We start from the raw sequence: 20,356 nt of genomic DNA, 5'->3' as shown, positions 1-20,356 counted from the left end.
CACAGGTCTCATTAAATCACAGAAGGGCACTTCCCAGGCCGTTCGAGGAGTTAAGCTGGGTGCAAAATTGTTTCACCCTCCCTGTCGGTCTACTATGACACTTATACAACCTTTTTTTCAAGGCTGCATGTCAAAATAATATTTTTTCTTAGTGAAACATTGTGCTTTCAGGCTTTGACATATAGGCTAATCCCAATTCAAGCTGAATCTGCCTGGTTTTGAGGATACAAGTCATATCTTATTCAGACAACTTAGCCCTGCAGGGGTTTGGAATGACTGAAACTACATGACACACCCAGTTGGCTGGAGATACCAGTGTCTTTAGGGTAATTTGGGACCCAGTTTAATCTTCCAGTGAATTTAGCATCCGCTGCTGACAATGGTAAACATCCTTTATCTGTCTCTGAGCACCCAGCTGGGTCTTCAAATACAGTACATGTACTATGGGATGAAGATTAAAGCTCGATCTCCTATTAAACAGAAACTCAGAAAGGGAATGTAGTAAAGGGGGATAATAAAAAGAAAATTAGTGTGAGGAATCTTTGGATGGATGGACAACTCGATCGCACTCCCTGGGTCACGAGCCTCATTAACGCACAGGGTAGCATGAGTCCATAGAGGTCAGAGGTCAGGGTGAATGGATGGATCACACAAACAAAGGACTTTCTGCATGAAAACCACTGTCCGTATCTCCCGTGTTTAAACCTTTACAAACTTAGATTTTCATGATCGTTTCCTAACCCTAACCAATCTTTTTTGTTGCCTAAACATAACCAAGTAGTTTATTGTGAATGCTCAATGTCAACCACGTGTCTATGGGACTACCCTGCAAACCTAGTGGTAAATGCACCTGCACTTATATAGCTTTTATGGTAAATGCACCTGCACTTATATAGCTTTTATGGTAAATGCACCTGCACTTATATAGCTTTTTTTCTAGTTGCTTTGCGACCACTCAAAGTGTTTGACACTACAGACTGCGCTCATTCACACATACATTCATACAGGGATACAGAGGTTACCCTAAACTGTGCCACCGGCCACCATTGGGAATTCATTCACACACCGATGAACGCAGCATCGGGAGAAATTTGGAGTTCAGTATCTTGCTCAAGGATACTTCGACATGTAGGCTGCCATGGTCAGGGATCGAACCACCAACCCTCTGAACACTGGGCGAACGCTCTACCAACTGAGCCACAGCCGCCCCTGAATGTCCAAAACTCATGCTGAAAGGCTAAAGTCATGGATGGAGACACTGAAATAGGAAAAAGGTTTTCACACACTGGCCAACTCGGCGGATGCTGAGGAGCAGCGAGCCACAACAGGTGAAAAAACACCACTGGCTTTGCATGAGTGTTGAGTCTGGCATGCAAAGCGTGCACACACGTGACTGCACTTACAAAGACACACACATTTGTTGTCGCATACATAATATATATGAAACTCACACCTCTTCCCAAAGCTGAAAAATACCATTGTTGTGTCTTTGCTGGACTCTGTGACACTAAGAATAGAACCTCGAGCCAATCTTTTTAAAAGACTTCTGACTCCTGAAAAGTCAACAAGACCTGCGTTTGTGACTCAGCTGTGATCTTCACCAATGACTGTCTCGCTTTATAAACTATCCAACCGGTTTCAGAGCGCGGCGCGTCCTTGCGGCTGTCACCACCAAGAGCTTAGGGCCGTGATTGATGACTGGCTTCAGATGACAACAACAAGCAGTGGTGTTTACTCAGGGCAAATTGCCCTTGTCTCCCTCCACCTTCCATCTCTTTCTCCCCCTTTCTCTCACTCAGTCTTTGGAGAGGGATGGTCCACATGGCTGGATCTCTGGTTTCTGGATGGCTACGAGTCCCTCAGGGTGGGATTAGCCTCCCAGAATGACAGCTAAACAAACAAATAGGCCAAAGCTGGTCTTCCTGCTTGCCAAGGCTGCCTAGCAACAGGTAGGCAGTAATGGGATGTAACGCTCGGTATGTCACAGCCAGTCATGGCTACAAAATGCCTGGACATGGTACGGATGTGTGTCCATTAATAAAGCCAATGGACTTTCAAATATGTGAGCAGGCTGGAAGATCAAACAGACTGTGGTCAAAGCAGGAAGACGGGGAGGAAGTAACCACGGCAACCGACCATCACTACAGGCCTTTATATACTTAAGGCGGTGATTCATTGCAATTATTTGAAATAAATATCAGTGAAGTGTCACTCTGATGAGATTCAGCCATTACAAAGAGCAATGTAAAACGAGCCAACAGCTACATGGCAACGATGATTCATCTTATTGTTTACCACAAAAAGCAGCTGCCGCTCTGATAAACCTCATAAAAAAACACCGTAAGATACTTTATTGGCACTTGAGGCCCAGTAAAATCAGAACACATGTTCTCACAGAACTAGAACCGTTCCGACAGACTGTTTGGCTTTTTATGTATAATGCAATTCACTTTTTTTTGCAGCCTAGAAGGTTTGAACCTTCGCCCGCCATCACAGTCATATAGACTACAGTTTCTATATCATAAATTATTCAAATATAAGGTAATTTTTCCAGTTTTTCTGGTCAATATGCCCTGGGCGCATGCCTTGCAATATCATCCAAATGTGTTATGGAAAATGTATACATTATGTATGATCATAAGACCACTGTGTTGTACTACGTTGTATTATTTTGGGCGCTGCTCTAGAAATATAGATCGGAGGTGCTCCTAGCTGGAAATGTTTACCTTTGGACAGAACCAGGCTAGCTGTTTTCCACTTCTTCCAGTCTTCATGCTAAGCTAAGCTAACTGTCACATGGATTTAAAGGTGTAGTGGGTAATTTAGTGGCATCTAATGGATGGTAAATGGACTGCACTTATATAGCGCTTTTATACAAAGCGCTTTACACTACACACTGCGCTTATTCACCCGTTCACACAAACATTCATACTGGTGGCAGAGGCTACCCTAAACGCTGCCACCTGCCACCATTGGGAATTCATTCACACACCGATGAACACAGCATCTGGAGCCATTTGGGGTTCAGTATCTTGCCCAAGGATACTTGTACATGTAAGCTGCCATGGTCAGGGATTGAACCACCCACCTTCAGTGGGCGACCGATCTACCAACTGAAAATTTCTCCACCCACCCCTCCCTTTTCAAGCAGGTTGTAAAACCAATGGTGGCCTTTAAGGTTATGTAAATATTAAAAAAATAAATAAAAAAAAAACAACCTAAAGACTGAAGCGCGATTAAAAATTGTACTTCCCTTAAATGGCCACTTGAGGCTAATGTAAAACTGAGTCAATTCCCATAGACCCCCATGTTAAAATACCCAACTTTACAGCAAACATAAACATGTTTACAGAGTCATACAAAAAGGGTTTTGGTGCTGTATCTAATGACCGTTCATGACAACTTTTTAAATAACCTATGGGTTGACTCTATGGAGATACAAAGAAGTCAGTTTAAGATGTTTATAAATGAATGAAAGCATAGTAATAAATATTACATTCCATTGGAATATCATCACTTTCCTAAAATAATGGCCAAAGTAATTTGTGTTTTCTGAAAAACCTGGAAAAAATGACTTTGGCCATTATTTTAGGAGGGTGTCAATATGGAACCTTTAAATCTTACACACTGATCTTTCAACACCATGTTTAATAGACACGTAAATGAGCATAGTTTTTTCTCAAAAGTGAGGCTTGAAATTCCGTCTGTTGTGACAAATGCAAATACTTTTTAAGCACAGCTTCTGCCAGCAGCTTGGTGCTGTTTATTTGTGACACGCTCTGTGTAAAGGAGCCTTTATTCAGCATTGTGCCAAATTTTGATTGCATAACTCTCCTGAGTTATGCTTTTTTTGCAGAGAGGCTGACTTTAAATAGGGGTTAGAGCAGGGCAAATCAAACAAGGCAGCTGAGACTCCGTCTTCTCTGAATTTAAGAAAGAGAGACAGAGCGAGAGAGAGAGAGAGAGAAAGTCATGAGATAAAGAGAAAGAGAGGGAGAGAGAGAGAGTCGGTGGTGATTCCAAAGCATAAAACGAGTGCCTTCTCTTCCTTTCTCTTTTCTCCCTGCGGTTGCCAAGCCGGATGGCAGCAGCGAAGCATGTCGGATCACTGTAAGGTGCTGTAACGGCTTCCCGATTTCGCCTCAAATGATGTGAAAGTCATTGCCAAGCCATGTGTGCTGGTGTGAGGCGAAAAAAATGACTGGCTCCTCTTCTCACTGTTAATCAAACCTGGGGTGGCAGAGCGTTTTGCAGACGGAAGCCATACATAAAGATGTGCTTGTTCACCTCCCTCCCTCCCTCCCTCCCTCCCCCCTTTGCTGCCTTTTTTCTTTTCCACCTCCTCCTCTCCCTCTCTCCTCTCTCTCTCTCTCCGACAGGCCAGTCACCAAAGCATCAGACAAATGAATGCTTCCTCCGCGTCCTCTCTTTCATCAGCGCTTCCAACCTTTTCATCAACGCCCATAAAGCAGTAGAAGGCACCTATCACTGGCAATCGCCTCTCAGCCTGCCTGAGTGATGAGACAGAGGTGGCAGAGTTCAGTAAGCGCTCTTATGGCAGAATGGATGTTACTGGGTCAGGGGGTCGCTCGCACATCTCATTACACAACATACACAAACCTGTGCGCATGCATGCGGCGCGCGCTTGCACGGAAAATAATGGAATTCTGCAGACAAATCTGTGCATGTGAGGATGCACGGGTGAAAAAAGCTGCTCTAAAGGTGAAATAAACTGCAAAAAGCGAGATCCCGAGCACTGTCTTGTTAACGTAACTGCAGCTGCTCCAAATTGGGTTTTTTGCCGTTCCAGCTCATTTATCTGTTTCTACTAATTAGATGAACTCCTTTATTACAGTCTCCTTTGCAGACGTGCATCTTTAAAATCGATGCATTCAGCAACTGAGAACACTTAAAGCGTCCAGCAGAGATGCAGTATGGTGCACAAAGGCTGTCTTTCATGCCCGGGCCGCGCCGTGTCAAATAGATTCAACGTGGCATCCATCTGCAAGATCTTCTGAGCGCTATCGGGGGGTTAGAGGCGAGCAAAACAACGCGGCGAGAAATCAATTTCGTATCCGACATCTGATCGTCATGAGGAAGCACGGGCTCGTCTTCCTGTTTGACTCTCATGTCCAGTTTTGGGCCGCAACGTCCACCTTCTGCACATTCTTAGAGGCCTAGAAAATTGTGCCAAATGGACCGTATGTCTACATTTCTCTTTGGCGAGCGTCCAAACTTGATCTCATCCTTACAGTTGATGTGACATTTTAATAAAGCCACGGGCGCCGAATGAAGACACCACCAGGAGCTCTTTTGAGACAAATAAGATTAAGTCCCGGTTGTCCTTCCTCCTCCTGCTTGCAGAATATTGAACTGTGCCCGTTACAGGATTGATTTAATTTTAATTTGCATAAAATTACATCAAATAGCAGCGAGTAAAAGGTCACGGAGAAGGGTTTTTTTTTTTTTTACTGGTTGGTTTATTTTAGCTTTCTACCTGGACTTTTTTTCTTAATGCTGGTGCTCTGCAAAGCTACCTGGCTGTGTTGTAGCAGAATTGTGCGGCACGGAAGGGGAAAAGTCCTGAGCTTACACAACAGCCCTGCAGAGATCAAAAATCCATACTGTGCTAATTCTATAAGAGGAAAACGAGGAAAAAAGAGAGAGAATGGGGGAACGAGGGATGGAGGAAGACGTAGACAGGAAGGAGGGGGCCGGTTGGCTGCGCTCCCCAGCCTGTGTGTGAGAAAGCAGCTGTGGCCTACTGAGGATTACATAACATACTGAGACACATACGCACAAGCGTGCACGTACGCAGACACAGCAACCTATAGATGCATATGGAGATTCAGTGTCGCTGCAGATTCTAGAAAGCAGGGTCACCATTATCTCAAACTCAAAATCCGTGGAATAGCTACGGATTCACTCAAATTTCCGTGAAACTGACACGGATTTGGCTACAATGCAAGTTAATGACAGTCATATCCCGTGGCTATTCCAACATACAAAGTGATTATGTACATTCACTGAGTGAATATTTAGAAAATAAAACATATATTTCTCGCTAGAAATGTGATCAAAATCCATTTTTATGCAGAAACTAAGTCAAAATATTGATTTTTTTCACTAAAAATGAGAGAACTGTCCGCCATGTTTTTTGTTCTGACCGCCGGGACCTTGAAAGTCACATGACTTGGAACAAACCAATAGGAACAAATATCCATATCCAAATATACAACTTGCATTGTAGCGAAATCTGTGTCAGTTTCACAGAAATTTGAGTGATTCCGTGGCTATTCCACGGATTTTGAGTTAAGCGAATCCGTGGCTATTTCACGGATTTCTGTGAGACCAGGTTGCATTATCTCTCTGACTCTGACTACAGCTTTCATACAACTCCATCTATCTGCATCCCTACTTCTCCACCCTGGACCATGCATGTACACTTCTCTCACTATCTTTCCGAGTGTATTCCTCGCTCCTGGGGGGGGGTTTCGAGCCCACCGGACTGTGAAATGTGAAACCCTGCAGCGGGGAGAATGTGCGTGCTCTGCAACTTCCTCCACCTCTACATTCGCCCCCCCCAACCACCACCACCACCTCCAGACAGTGCTGCTGCTGCTGCTGCTGCTGCTGCCTGGCAAGTGTGCGTGTTATCAAGTCGCGAGTTGATGTAAGTGGATGCATCCGAGCACGCCGGCTTACATATGGAGGTCGCATCGGAGCGCCCTGCTGCTCATTCCACATTTAGAAACACTGAAGCCATGTGCAATCTGTGCACAGCCACATATAGAAGCCCATAATGCACCGTGCAGCAACATACAGACATTTCGCTTGGCTTGGCATCAGGCACTCAGTCTACATGTGTGTGTGCGTCGAGCCCCTCAGGGATAATATATGTGTTGGGAGAGTATGGAGTGTGTCCTAAGGTCAATGACAGACAGTCATTTGCGGTGTCCTGTTACGTCCTACCCATCAGGGTCAAGTGCTGTGGATGGGAACACGTCATCAATGGAGGCTCAAAGTGGTTAAAAAATCCATCAGAGGTACAGGCCTTTTTTTGGGGGGAGACGCCCATAAAACGTCACATGAAAACAGGGAATTCGCTACCATGCCGAAGAGTTGTAAGAGATAAAATCCAGCTTTTAAATATTACCAAATCAAGAGACAAAACCGAGTAGAGTAGCCGGAAAACACAGATGGTGTTGAGTAGATACTGTCTCAGTGTGTGCATCAAATTCAGTAAAACATGCTTGTCTATTGCATCATAATTGCCGTAGGCTACTGATATTATGGTATGTTTGATTAAATCTATGGTAATTGGCAGGATGTGACTGGAAATTAAAGTGAGTTTTTACATCAAATTAGAGCTGACATCCAGCGACTCAAAATTAACTAAAAAGTTGGAACAGCACCACTCAGCGAATGTGCCCAAGCGGGGCCACTGTGGGAAGGTGTGGGTTTACTGTGGGCAGTGTTGGTTAAGGGCAAACCTACTGTAACCCCCTGTGGGTTTGCCCAAGTGGGGCCCACAGCTGTATTGCCCCAATTGCCCCTTTTCGACCAACGCAAACCTAGTTCTAGTGATGGTGCTGGTTCACCTTTGGTTCAACTTGCCAACCTTCTCAGAAACGAATTGCTTTTCCACAGGATCCAGAGCCACGTCATTATGTCACTGTATATGTCTCCGCTCTCCACAAATATAATAACAATAATGGCGGACTACATTGTCTTTTCACAAATGTTCTGGCACTGGTTCGAATTAGGCACCGGCTCCTGGAATTGCCTTGGTCAAAAAGGGGTATAAGGGTTTGTTTTTTTTTACTGTGGGCCACCCACATGATGCTGGCATGAAATGTGTGGTATGTTTGGGACCAAGTGGGAACCTGGTGTGTTGGCCCTCTCTGCCCAACTGCGGCATCATCTTGCGACAAGGGGTACAATTGCTGTTTTTAACTGTGGGCTGCCCACGTGATGCTGGCGTGAAATGTGGGGCACCTTTGGGACCAGGTGGGCCCCCGGTGCGTTGGCCCACTCTGCCCAAGTGGGGCCTCATCTTGCTGACATTAGCATGTGAATGAATGAGAAAAAATCACTTGTTCCTAGCATTTCAAAACCGCCTGTCTGTACATCAGCCTGAAATTCTATCCAGATGTTTTCTTTTATATTTTGCATGAATGCTCAGAAAATGCAGATTCTGGTTTGACAGTGAAGCCAAATGAGGCTTTATCACAGCGATGCCAGTTTACAAAAGACACAACAAGCAGGGAAAATTGCAGCCAAGATAAACAGCAATTGCTGTTGGTGGCAAGATGCAAAATAACACGTGTACACTTTGCTTTGAGCGAAACTGGGTTCCACGTATAATGAGTAAGTTATGACCAGCTATGCTTGTTCCAAATCCAGCTCAGCCCTGCTGTTTGTTCCAACTCTGAACAACCAACTGTACTGGGATTTGGAAGCGAGACAGCACAGTTCAGTTTGGCACTATTTAGTTCAATAATGGAACAAATAGCAGCCTCAAATGTACCATCTGCAGACCTCCAAAACACTTTCCTGCTTTTCTGCTCCCCATCCCCCCATAACCGCCTGAATCATGCCTCACAGACACCAACAGGGGACACAGTCATCATTCTTGCCATCGCATCTCAGGGAGCCATTTAGGGTCCGACTACAACGGCCTCCTATCTCACCATCAGACCCCATAAAAGCATCAAATTCTAAATTGTGCCTGGAATACAGAGGGGATTGCTCACACCGCGGGTCTCGGCTGGAGGCAGAGCTTTTAGGGCGAGCCACAACTCATAATTCGTGTATTCAGGAGGGTTCAGTGGCATCTTCATGTTGCTACAATGAGGATCGCTTTGCCAAAAACATCTCTGTGCTGTGTAGAGAGAGGGGGGATTCAGAGTGTGGGTTCTAATCCTCGTGCTCACAAGGACACAATGCAATCTTCTTATTCCAAAAAAGGGTTGTTCTCCAAAAAAAAACTTTGATCCAATGATTCATTATGGGAAACAAGACTCCAGAAAGACTATGAATGATACATTTCACCCATCTTTGTGCTATAAAATGAAGCAAATCCTATACTGGTTGGCAGTTAAGGAATGAAGGAACTTATATTATAAATTTTGTGATTTTTTAAACTAAAAAGGGCAGAAATTGCTGTTTTCAGTCTCTTAAATAAGGAGATTTAATTGTTTTCTCATTTTTAAATGATATTATCTGAACATTTTTGGTTTTTTTGGAACAGGCTGTTCTTGAATGGCTTGTATGATTTCCTATGAACAACATTAATGTTAAAAGTCACCTGGCAAAACAACACCAGTCGCCACGTGTCAGCAATGTGTTGAACATTTTTTGACATTTAAAGGCCTAATGATAATTTAAAAAGTAGGTGTTCGATTAATCGATGATAAAAATAATCGTTAGTTGCAGCCTCATTAGTTTATCCCATTCTGAAGCCAGGTCCAATAGAGTTTATCTCTAAAATCTCACATGTAATAACTGGGTTTTCCCCTACAAAATAAAGCAGAATGCACACTATAAAGCTTCAAAATAAGAGCTGATTCTTTACATTCATCTGTTAAACTTAATTTTCTTAACTGCATTTTCTCCTACAAAATAAAGGCAGAACACACTATGACGCTTCAAAATAAGAGCTGATTCTTTGCATTCATCTGTCATCAAACTTGATTTTCTTAACTGCATTTTCTCCTACAAAATAAAAGCAGAATACACACCATGAAGCTCCAAAATAAGAGCTGATTCTTTACATTCATCTATTAAACTTGATTTTCTTAACTGCAAAATAAATCTCCTACAAAATAAAAGCAGAATACACACCATGGAGCTCCAAAAATCTGTTCAACTTGATTTTCTTAACTGCATTTTCTCCTACAAAATAAAAGCAGAATACACACTATGGAGCTTTGAAATAAGAGCTGATTCTTTACATTCATCTGTTCAACTTGATTTCCTTAACTGCAATTTCTCCTACAAAATAAAAGCAGAATACACACTATGAAGCTCCAAAAATCTGTTCAACTTGATTTTCTTAACTGCATTTTCTCCTACAAAATAAAAGCAGAATACACACCATGAAGCTCCAAAATAAGAGCTGTTTCTTTACATTCATCTATTAAACTTGATTTTCTCAACTGCAAAATAAATCTCCTACAAAATAAAAGCAGAATACACACTATGAAGGTCCAAAAATCTGTTCAACTTGATTTTCTTAACTGCATTTTCTCCTACAAAATAAAAGCAGAATACACACCATGAAGCTCCAAAATAAGAACTGATTCTTTACATTCATCTATTAAACTTGATTTTCTTAACTGCAAAATAAATCTCCTACAAAATAAAAGCAGAATACACACTATGAAGCTCCAAAAATCTGTTCAACTTGATTTTCTTAACTGCATTTTCTCCTACAAAATAAAAGCAGAATACACACTATGGAGCTTTGAAATAAGAGCTGATTCTTTACATTCATCTGCCATCAAACTTGCTTTTCTTTCATTCCTAAATGGACATAGCCCTGGGGATAAAAAGCCACTGAGAGACATTTCCAGTCTCCACAACACTGGGAGAGCTTTCCCAGCTTTTAGCCTACACATGCAGCTGCCTCTCTTCCATTTGCATTAGGTATCGATTTTGATATGCAGGCTGTGGGTGAGAAACAGGCAGAGACATGCAGTGCATATGGTGCACGCGGGCCCCGTGCAATTTAAAAATCCACTGACAGTGAAGCTGGGAGTTGGAGACTTGTTATGAAAAGATGCGTCGGTGGCGAACAGTAGGATGCCAATTAGGCTGCTTGGCCACAACCAATGGATCCGCGGTCACGCACCGGTTTCTCTCTCTCTCTCTCTCCTCCCCCCTCCCTCCCTCCCTCCTTTCCTCTAACGCATGGAGCAGAGAAGTGGGGAAAAGCTGGAGCTCCTATTGCATGAACAATACCGGCATCAAATTTCCATGCAATGATTTTTTCTTTTCCTTTTTTTTTGCACGGTCAGTCAAGTGCAGCATGGAAAGCATCATCACTAGCAGCAGCAGCAGCAATGCAGGTGGGCCGAAGGCTGCATTCTGACTCAAATTATAGGATGTTAAGTGGAAAAAAAAATATTATGCATGCATAAAGGTGCAACTATGTTTAAATCATGGGGAAATAATGAGAGGTTTGGCTGAGGAAAACAGATTGGCTGTGCAAAAAAGTGCAGATTTTACGCAAATTTGCAGAAGAAAATGATAAAAAAAGAGAGTTTTTCTGCAAGCATGTGGCATTTAAAGCACTCACAGGTATACTAATGCTGGAAAGAGATGTGTGAGAGTGCAGGTGCAGGTGCGTCCCCCCCCCTCCACGCATCCACCACCATGTGGCCGCGTGGATCTCTCAATATTCACCCACTGAACTTGGATGGAGGAAGTAAAAATGTGCCATATCCTAATCCCCTCCACGTTTCCAACCCCTTTGCATTTAAAGATGGTACAAAGCCAGACATGTTAGGGTATCTATTATGAATAAGTGAGGGGACTTTCTCTTCACAACTCAGTAATCTGAGGGCTTGCAGATGCATAATTCACGACCAATTCAGTCCTTATTATGGGATTCGGATCTTTCCATCTTCCCAAATCGCATTTGACAGCTTTATTACGCGCCGGCTTGCGCCCGCGTCTTATCCACTTTGCCATCTCTGGGAAAGAATTGTCACATATATGAGTGATGGGTTGCATTTCATGTGTCCCTGAACTACACACATGCACGCTTCGGGGGGGGAAAGTTGCTCTCATCCTGAGCGCACGAACTAAAAGCTGTGTTTTGAAGATGATGGAGCGGCTAAAGTTGAGACATACCTGCTGCCAGTTCTCCTCCAGTGAAGGCATGGCGGAGAAGTAGCCGGTGTCGTGAACGAGCTGAAGTTCCTGAAAGATACTGTGGTTCGCTAAGACATCCATGCTGACGCTCGGTGATGGGGGGAAAAGAAGAATGATCCACAAGAATGATGCCTCCCTTTCTTGGCTGTGTCAGACCTCCGCATCCACTTCTTTCATATTAGTCCATAAGATGAGGTTTATTTTAATGTGTGGCGGCTGGAAACGTGGCGGTTTGGGTCCCTGTACCTGCGCGCATTATCGGACTCGGTGCGTAAAAGAGACAGGGGGTGATGGAGGCTCCATGCGTATCCGTGTTGCCAAACTAGACACTGATAGGGAGCCAAAGGAGGGGAGGGGCTTGGTAAACGAAGGGGCGTCGCTTTGTTTGTCAATCAACTCCCCCTGCTTGTCCATTTAAGGCGAATGGGCGGCTGATGGGTTATTTGAGCGTGGAGAGGCGGGGTTAAGCAGATCTAGAGGAGGGGATTGGCTCCAGCGACACGTCACTCACGCCGAATATGGGCTCGATAGGTGAGCTATTTATGGATGGGTATATTAGATTTGGAAGAAGGTCTGAAAGGCTAGTCTGAGAGGAGAAGCCGTGGAGTAAACATCATGTGGAGCTGGGAACAGTATTAATAGGCAGCTATATTGCGTAAATATTAAATCATAATGACATGCAGGAGGAAAATACACCTCTGCATGGGGACTCTAGGCTTTATTAATGGCTTTATGGTAAACTTAATGATATTTTAATCCGCTATAATGCAGCTGCAGTGTTCCCATGGAGACTTTATTATTAAATATGTGTATACAAGATGTTTATTGTGTATTTTTAATGCCAAAGCAGCATTATAATCCAATAAAGACATGCTCTGATGTCATATAACATGTTTATCTCATAATGTGACAGGCATTATTACACTGACCCATATTGATACAAATCTGTGTGTAAGTAAAAGGGAAAGAAGTGCACCGTGTGTGTGTGTCTGTGTGTGTGTGTGTGTGTGTGTGTGTGTGTGATAGATAAGTAGGCAAATCTTCCTCGATATGTCTTGTTTGCTGCTGTGAGTAATGCCCTGTGTAAGCCATCGGAATTGTACACTTCCACGCAGGCTCAATAGTATTCTCTCTCTGTCTCACACACACACACACACACACACACACACACACACACACACACACACACCGAGTGCTGTAGAGGACTGTAATCTCATTACTAGGGGAAGGCTGGCCGAGGGCCCCGGCTACGAGATTTCCACATGGCAGTTTTGTGGAGGGAGCTCAGCTCAGACGCTGACATTTATCCATTTGACACAACTCACTCCGTCTCTCTTTCCCTCTCTCTCTCTTTCTATACCTCCCCCCACCTTTCTTTTATATTTTTTTCCCACCTGCCCCTTTGCTCTTTAAGTCTGCCCCCTTTTATCTCTCTGATAACATTCCTCCCCATCCACCTATTCCACGCCGTCCTGCACCACACACAGGTTATTGTTAGACAGATGTGACAGCAGGGGACACATGATGGAGACGTGGATGCAAACATCATGCAGAGGTCAGTCAGCTGACACCAAAAACAGACAGAAAACAACATCCGAGCACAGCTGTGTTCTGTTCAGCTGATCTCTTTATGAACTGTTTAATATTTAACAGATAAATAATGTCAAAGAGTAAAAAAAAATCTGTTAACCCTTAATAGGGCGCTCATTGAAATACTTGCAAATTCCAAATTTCCTAGAGAATGTTGGAGGATATTACATACTGCTAGAATGTGTAAAAAAGAAAAAAGAAACATATGGACCGGGGGAGGGGGGTGATATTTTGAGAAAAAAGTAAAAAATTTATGACAAAAAATCTCAAATTAACGGTAAAAAAATTGCAAATTTATGACAAAAGAAACTCAAATTAATGGTAAAAAAGTTACAAATTCATGACAAAAAAAAAAATCTCAAATTAACGGAAAAAAAGTTACAAATTTATGACAAAAAAATCTCAAATTTGTGACCAAAAAAATCTCAAATTAATGGTAAAAAAGTTACAAATCCATGAGAAAAAAATCTCAAATTAACGGTAAAAAGTCACAAATTAATGAGAAAAAAATCTCAAATTTGTGACCAAAACATTAAAAATTAACAGTAAAAAAAAGTTACACATTTGTGTTGTCAGATACCATTTTGCTTTGTCACGGCCCTTGGAGAGGGATTCAGAAGCATAAGGCACCAATTTGCATCAGTTTTGGCCTTGTTGGGACGCTGTGTCACTTGCTGCTTGTAACATGCGTCATGGCTTTTCAAAATAAAAGCATGATATGGTTATCAGTGGTATCTTTAGGCAATAAAACCACTTGACTAAGGTTAGGGTAAAAAAAAAACAGGGTTGGGCTTCAGAACAAATACTTCCACACTGAACTACTGGACACCTACTAGTTACCTACTCATATCTAATGAAGCTTTACTGAAACTACAGTAAAAAATAATTAAATGGTATTTTATCAGCAGTGCCTTCATCATATTATCTTGCAGTGCAACCCCGCCACCTTCCATTGAAATCTGCATTCACTGTAAGCCTCACAGTACTCCATTCAATACTCAAAAACTACAATCCCCAGTTGTGAGACCAGGGCATGCACAGGTGTGTTGCATACTGCCAGTAACAGGAATGTGATACTTATTTTTACCTATTTAAACCAATATCTTGCAATCGATTCTAGTTTCACAATCTTAAAATTGTCAACATAAAGATCTTCTTCATGATTACAGAAAAATATAACCAATTATTCTAAAAAAATGTAACCAAATAACTTGAAAATACAACTAAACAATCTAAAAAATATAACTAAATAACCTCATATAACCAAATATTCTAAAAAAATATAACCAAATAACTTGAAAATATAACCAAATAATCAAAAATATAACTAAATAACCTAAAAAATATAACCAAATAACTTGAAAATATAACTAAATAATCTAAAAAATATAACTAAATAACCTCATATAACAAATAATCTAAAAAATATAACCAAATAACTTGAAAATATAACCAAAAAATCTAAAAATATAACCAAATAACCTAAAAATATAACTAATTAACCTAAAAAACATAACTAAATAACCTCATATAACCAAATAACCTAAAATCATAACCAAATAATCTAAAAAAAACACAACCACTGTTGGGGGAAACGTATTAGACTACTCAGATTACTTTTTTTCGCATTAATAATGATTTAATGTAACACATTATGATATTTACATTTATAGCAGCTTACAAATGTCACAGTAGATTTATGCACCATCTAACTGAACAACAGTAGAAGAGATTAACTTTAAAGTATGCCTATATGACACTAAATATTATTAAGGTCACTATGAACTTTATATTAGAGTTTATATGTTCCTATGTAGCAATATAACGGGCACTTTATTTTTTCACTTTGCGCCATAATCCCGATATATAAATTAATCTTCCTTTTTATTTTATCGACCTCTGAAAGATCACATTTGATTGACATCGTGGTGCACCGGGGGAAGTTTTTTCCCACTTATTTAAAGTTGCAGGAATAGTTTGTTTTGCGGTGCCATCACCAGGAATTAGCCTGTTCCCAGCCGTGTACCCCCTCCTCCTCCACCTCCTCTTTCTCCTCCTCGTCTTCCTCGGCCCGAAGCCCATGCATATCATAGATAAAAAATAAGTGCTCACCATTATCCGTGGGCACACAGCGTTATATTGTGGATGCTGACATTGCTCTTACCTGGCAGTTGGTGCTTTTACTATATTAATAATGGAGCAGGCGCCATCCATCATGGGGATATGAGGCTGCTAATCATGTCAGTTCCCTGCATATTCACTCCTTTCATCAAAAGAGGAGGAGAGGTAGCGGGAGAGAGGCAGAGGGGGAAAAGGAGGGAACGCTAGAGAGTGACGGTGAGAAGGGGAGATAAACAAAGAGAGGGGAAATGATGGAGGAAAAGAGGGGAAGAGAGGGGGGAAAGAGGGAGATGGAAGGGGACAATATCAATGTGCTGAACACATGACAGATGCCCTTGGCCTTTTGCTGAATGGCTTCCCTGTTGGCAGGAGTTAACCAGTGTATTTAAACAGGACAAGACGAATGGGACCTCCACTCCCCCTGCTCACTGAACCAGCCCATTTCTATTCCAACTCACAGCCTTCCCCCATGTGGGAATGCTAATATGGTTAGCTGACATTGGCAGGGTTAAAACTTCATAACCGCATTTATTGTAATAATCACACTGTAAAACTTTTTACTGTAAAATTACAGTAAGTATGTTTACTGACAAACTGTCTCGTAACGAAGAAAAAAAATAGCATAACAGTTAAATGTTTAACTCTAAATTATGTTACAACTAATCCATGAAAACTCTATATTAGTATTACTGGAAAAAACAACACATTGTGATTATTTCAGCCCAGACAAAAATGAAATAAAATAAAACTTTTCTTCTTTTAGAAAATAACGGCTTTATTTTCCCGACATGCTCAGCTGAAAACAGTAAATTCCTGTAAAAAATATTATTTTGACCGTTGGAATGCCTGAGCAATCATGATAACTCCCACAATGCATTGCTTTCACAGCAATATACTGTACAATCATAATACAGCAAGTTACTGTTAGAATCTGACTGTAAATTTACAGCAAAGTCTTACAGTGTACTTGACTGTAACTTGACTATTTCCCCCAAACCTGCTCCTTGGTATTTCTTTTTTTGTGTATTTTTTTTTATTGTTTTCATAACAGAAAAATATATACAAATTGGAGATAGTTGGTGGAGTTTTTGGTAACGCTTCATATTAAGGTCCTTGTAATAACCATTAATTAATAAGTAATAAGGTCCTTGTAAGTCCTTACAAGATGCTTATTAACATTATTGTGTGTTTATAAGCTTATATAAGTTTTAATAATGGCATTATAAACACCCATGACCACCCATTATGTCTTTGCCATGCCTTTATTAATCTTATTTTGTTTGCTTATTGATATTAAAATATACTTTATTGCTCATCTATTATAAGTTAACTATAAGTTAAATATGCTTTTTGCAACTACCGGATCTAAAGCGAGAACAATGCTTTATTACTTGTTAATTAATGGTTATTAAGGACCTTATTATAAAGCGTTTTTGACAGAGGTTTTGACAAAAACATGGTATAACATAAATGGCACAGGAACAGAATAGCACTAATTCAGTTTTTAGACATTAAATCAAGAAAAGGTTGCCAGATTAAAAAAAAAAAAAAAAAAAGATATCCTCTTTAGCAGACATGATATACCTGATTTTCTCCAAGTGTAATACATTTCCCAGCTCTCTCAACCACATTTCAAATATAGGAGCCCTTTCAGATTTCCAAGACTGTAGAATTAGCTTTCTGGCTAACAATGTTGAAAGGGAGATAGCCTTAGATTCATAACTACTTTTCACACTATCTGGATTAGCCTGCTCCTTGGTATTTCTGCTTGGAATGAAGGGAGTTTTTCTGCATTTTTCAGCAAAAATTAGAATAGACCTCCGACCAAGGCCAACATGCTGCTCAGATGGTCCCATTTCCAGAGTTGTGAGGACGTCCTTCCAACTACCGAGTTTTAAGTCAATATGTGGAAAAAACATGGACGCTACAGTGAAGATTTGTCGTATTTTATTTGCTCGGAGTGTTTAGACAACACATTCATAGCTTTTTCAGAATATAAATGACAATTAAGAGCATGAGCCATACAATATAATCAGGAAAGTAATTTTTCCAATTATTTCAAACACCACATAAATGTGCCACAAATTCCCTGTCTTACAATGTTAAAAAACATGTAAATTAATATGTTTAACCTTTTATATGATTCCGATTTACACCAAAATTTAATGAGCTCTTACTTGAGCCATGCTACACCGTTCCACCAAGTTTCATGAAAATAGGCCCACCAGATTTTCTGTAATCCTGCTGACAAACAGACAAAAAGCATTGAAAAACAAAACATCCATGTTGGAGGGGATTAGAATGACACACAGAGAAGCACAAACCCATGAGGTATTCATATGTTATAATATTAATGATTAAGGGGTGTTCACATGGATTTTCCCAGTCGCAAACCTATTTTTCAGATTATTCTGACCCCACGTGAATGCAACAGAAATGCCCTCGCAATCTTGCAATGTTAACAAAAGGGGGAAATAATTGATTCATCTGCCCTGTGATGTGGATCAGCTCCAAAATGTAATGGGTTCTTTCTTGGCCCATGCTACACCCTTCCACCAAGTTCCGTGAAAATCAGCCCAGTAGTTTTTCTGTAACCCTGTTGACAAACAGACAAACAAACCACACGAAGAACATTACCAGGACACTTGGAAAGCACTGATGCTGAGGCATGCCCTATGTCTACATTATTGGACTTGAGGGGGCATTCACATGAATTTCACCAGTCTGAAACTTATTTTTCTGATACCAAATGAAGGCAGCACAAATACCCTGTCTTGCAATGTTAACAAAAGTGAAATTGAATATGTTTATCCACCCTTTTATCTGGATTTTCTCCAGAATATAAGGGGTTCTTCCTTAGCCAATGCTACACCTTCACCTCAAATTTTATGAAAATCAGTCCAGCAGTTTTTTCATAAGTCTGTAGACAAACAAACAAACTGCACTGGAAACATAAGTTCCTAGTGGAGGTAACTAGAATGACATTTGGAAATGTGTGCCCTATTGTTAATGTTATGACTTGTGGTGTTCACATGAATTTTCCCAATTGAAAGCATTTTTTCAAATAATTCTGGCACCACCCGAATGCAGCAATAATGCCCAATCTTGCAATGTTAACAGAAGTTGAAAATAATTAATGTCCTTGCCCTGTGATTAGGATTTGCTCCAAAATGTAATTGGTTCTTCCTCAGCCCATGCTACACCCTTGCCCCAAATTCTAAGAAAATTGGACCAGCAGATTTTCTGTTATCCTGCTGACAAACAAACAAACAAACAAACACACCACATTGAAAACAAAACATCTGAGGTGAGGCTGGGGTATACCCTATGTTCTAATGTTCCAACTTCATCGTTCGAATGAATTCTTCCAGTCTGAAACACATTTTTCTGGTTATTCTGACCCCAAGTCAATGCAACACAAATGCTCCATCTAGCAATGTCGATGAAAGTGAAAAATAATTGGTGCATCCTCACTGTGATTTGGATCCGCTCCAAATTGAAATGGGTTCGTCCTTGATCCATGCTACGCCCTTCCACCAAGTTTCTTGAAAATCAGACCGGTAGTTTTTCCGTTATCCTGCTGACAAACTGACAACAAACTGCATTGAAAACACATTATTATGAGTATTCTGACACCACATGAATGCAACACAAATGCCCTGTTTGTGAAAAATGATTGGTGTATCTCACCATGATTTGGGTCCACTCCAAAATTTAATGGCTTCTTCCATGGCTCATGCTTCTCCCCTCCGCCAAGTTTCATGAAAATCGATCCAGGTGTTTTTCTGTAATCCTGCTGGCAAAACAACAAACAAACGACACTGAAAACTCCTCGGCGTCTGCAAATTTCATTGGAATCAGTTCTCCGTAAAAGATTCTGTTTCTCTTGTTTTGAGCGTAAAAGAAGGTTATTCTACTATAACGTAATGTAATTGAGCTACCAAAAACAATTTAATTTGCACCTGATGTTTGCACCTCCCCAGCTCGCCTCTCTATCCATTAGTCTCCTGCAACAGAGGGACCTTGAGTGTCGGTGCTTTGCTTTGCTTCATTTTGTCTCATTTGGTGTAATATGACATCCACATGCTCTAATATGTTCTAGCAAAACATTTACACAAATATGGTGCATTTTGCTTCCCCGTCTAACTAGCTTCTGTGGAATATTATGATAACCTTTAGAGGAAATAAGAACATACACATGTTCCTCCAACATCTGTCCTCTAACATGCCTTTTGCCCGGCCATAAGGAAGGAAAAGGGGATTTGCTCGTGATTGATGGGACTGGTTAAATAAAGATAAGATTTTGAAAACGTGGCCATATGTCTGCCGTATGCACCGTCTCTTTTGGCTCCGAGCCCGGATGCAGAACATCTTCTCCATGCCCTGACGTCTTCTTCACTCTTCCATAGGGGGTAGAGCCAGGGGAGCGAGGAGAAGATGGAGGTGGAGGTGGGCGAGGAGGGGTGGATTTCAGAGCGACAGGCCGACTGAGAAAAGCGATAATGAGCGCTCGGGGCTGTCTGGGGTGCAAACTGCTTCCCGCTCAAGATAGCTGCGAGGGAAGGGAATGGAGAAGGGGGGAAAGTGAGGGAGGGGAGTAAAAGGGTGCAGGAGAAAGTGTCCTCTCAGCTGGGTGATGTTTGATGCGGCGCTGCTGCTTCCTACGCGAGCGGAAACACAGCCAGCAAGGAGGCCATGAGGGGCAGCTGTTAAGTGCCAATTAGGCGACGATGAGTGGGAGACGGAAATACCCATTTGCACACAC

General features: G+C 41.4%; 1 protein-coding gene across 1 annotated transcript in view; it reads right to left on the bottom strand.

Annotated features, from left to right (window-relative positions):
• LOC131963043 (Krueppel-like factor 7) overlaps nucleotides 1–12,132 on the bottom strand; it is a 50,936-nt gene extending 38,804 nt beyond the window's left edge. The window contains exon 1 of the mRNA XM_059328179.1: nucleotides 11,860–12,132. Within this exon, the coding sequence (XP_059184162.1) occupies nucleotides 11,860–11,961 (102 nt within the window). The 5' untranslated portion in view covers nucleotides 11,962–12,132. The remainder of the gene's footprint in view (nucleotides 1–11,859) is intronic.
• Nucleotides 12,133–20,356: the final 8,224 nt, after the last annotated feature.

Source organism: Centropristis striata, chromosome 24 (assembly GCF_030273125.1).
Source record: "Centropristis striata isolate RG_2023a ecotype Rhode Island chromosome 24, C.striata_1.0, whole genome shotgun sequence".
NCBI classification, from domain to species: Eukaryota; Metazoa; Chordata; class Actinopteri; order Perciformes; family Serranidae; genus Centropristis; species Centropristis striata.
Note: the sequence above shows the minus strand (reverse complement) of the source record. Positions and strands in the feature narration are given on the sequence as shown.